At 52.3% G+C, this 1,706-nt stretch overlaps 1 protein-coding gene across 1 annotated transcript; it reads right to left on the bottom strand.

Moving 5' to 3' along the window:
• Positions 1 to 570: 570 nt before the first annotated feature.
• Positions 571 to 1,428, bottom strand: DQ04_18611000 (hypothetical protein; the record flags this gene model as incomplete). Its single annotated transcript, XM_009317727.1, has 1 exon — positions 571 to 1,428. The coding sequence occupies one exon, from the start codon at positions 1,426 to 1,428 to the stop codon at positions 571 to 573; it is 858 nt and encodes a 285-aa protein (XP_009316002.1).
• Positions 1,429 to 1,706: the final 278 nt, after the last annotated feature.

The raw sequence follows: 1,706 nt of genomic DNA, 5'->3' as shown, positions 1-1,706 counted from the left end.
ACTACCAGAGCTGAGAAAGCTATCACTGATCAACACAAAAATACAGGATAGCGATGTGCGTTGTCTGGGCCTCATCCAAAAATTGGAGTAACTCTCTCTTCGAAACTGTTCCCGGGTGACAAGCTGTCAGTGTATCAGTCAAATATCACTCCTTCGGGTGCTTGATCTAAGCTTTACCGGAGTCACCAATGAAGAACTGATGGGCCTCAATGCGAGTCGCAGTCTTGTGAAGATTATGCCCTAAACTGCAGGCGCCTTACAGATGTGTCTCCTCTCGCATCCATTGAGACACTGGAAGAGGTGGATCTGAATGGGTGCGATAGTCTGAAGAATGTTGGTGCTCTTGGCAGGCTGCCTGTCCTGCGTGAGCTTGACTTGGGATGCACTGCTATTGCAGACAGGGAGTTGCAGAATCTCAGTGCGAGTCGCAGTCTTGTGAAGATTGTGCTCTGGAGCTGTAGGCACCTTACAGATGTGTCTCCTCTCGCATCCATTGAGACGCTGGAAGAGGTGGATCTGTCTGGGTGTGAAGGTGTGAGGACTGTTGGTGCCCTTGGCAGGCTGCCTGTCCTACGTGTGCTTGCCTTGGGATGCACTGCTATTACAGACGAGGAGTTGGAGGTTCTCAGTGCGAGTCGCAGTCTTGTGAGGATTGTACTCGAAAACTGCGTGTACCTTACAGATGTGTCTCCTCTCGTATCCATTGAGACGCTGGAAGAGGTGGATCTGAATGGGTGTAAAGGTGTGAAGAATGTTGGTGCCCTTGTCAGGCTGCCTGTCCTGCGTGTGCTTGACTTGGGATGCACTGCTATTACAGACGGGGGGTTGTGGGGTCTCAGTGTGAGTCGCAGTCTTGTGGAGATTGTGCTCCAACACTGCAACCGCCTTACAGATGTGTCTCCTCTCGCATCCATCGAGACACTGGAAGAGGTGGATCTGTCTGGGTGTGAAGGTGTGAGGACTGTTGGTGCGCTTGGCAGGCTGCCTGTCCTGCGTGTGCTTGACTTGGGATGCACTGCTATTACAGACAGGGAGTTGCAGAATCTCAGTGTCAGCCGCAGTCTTGTGAAGATTGTGCTCCGACACTGCAGGCGCCTTACAGATGTGTCTCCTCTCGCATCTATCGAGACGCTGGAAGAGTTGAATAAGTCTGGATGCGAAAGAGTGAGGAGTTTGGGTGCNGCACCTTACAGATGTGTCTCCTCTCGCATCCATCGAGACACTGGAGGAGGTGTACCCGTGTGGGTCTGAAGGAGGAGTGAGAACTGTTGGTGCCCTTGGCAGACTGCCTGTCCTGCGTGTGCTTGACTTGAGATGCACTGCTATTACGGATGAGGAGTTGCAGGGTCTCAGTGCGAGTCGCAGTCTTGTGAAGATTGTGCTCCAACACTGCAGGCGCCTTACAGATGTGTCTCCTCTCGCATCCATTGAGACGCTGGAAGAGGTGGATCTGAATGGGTGTGATGGTGTGAAGACTGTTGGTGCTCTTGGCAGGCTGCCTGTCCTGCGTGAGCTTGACTTGAGATGCACTGCTATTACAGACGAGGAATTGAAGCGTCTCAGTGCGAGTCGCAGTCTTGTGAAGATTATGCCCTAAACTGCAGGCGCCTTACAGATGTGTCTCCTCTCGTATCCATTGAGACGCTGGAAGAGGTGGATCTGAATGGGTGTAAAGGTGTGAAGAATGTTGGTGCCCTTGTCAGGCT

This window comes from Trypanosoma grayi, assembly GCF_000691245.1.
Source record: "Trypanosoma grayi strain ANR4 Tgr_1861_V1, whole genome shotgun sequence".
Classification (NCBI taxonomy): Eukaryota; Euglenozoa; class Kinetoplastea; order Trypanosomatida; family Trypanosomatidae; genus Trypanosoma; species Trypanosoma grayi.
The sequence above is the reverse complement of the archived record's forward strand: the minus strand, read 5'-3'. Positions and strand labels throughout refer to the sequence as shown.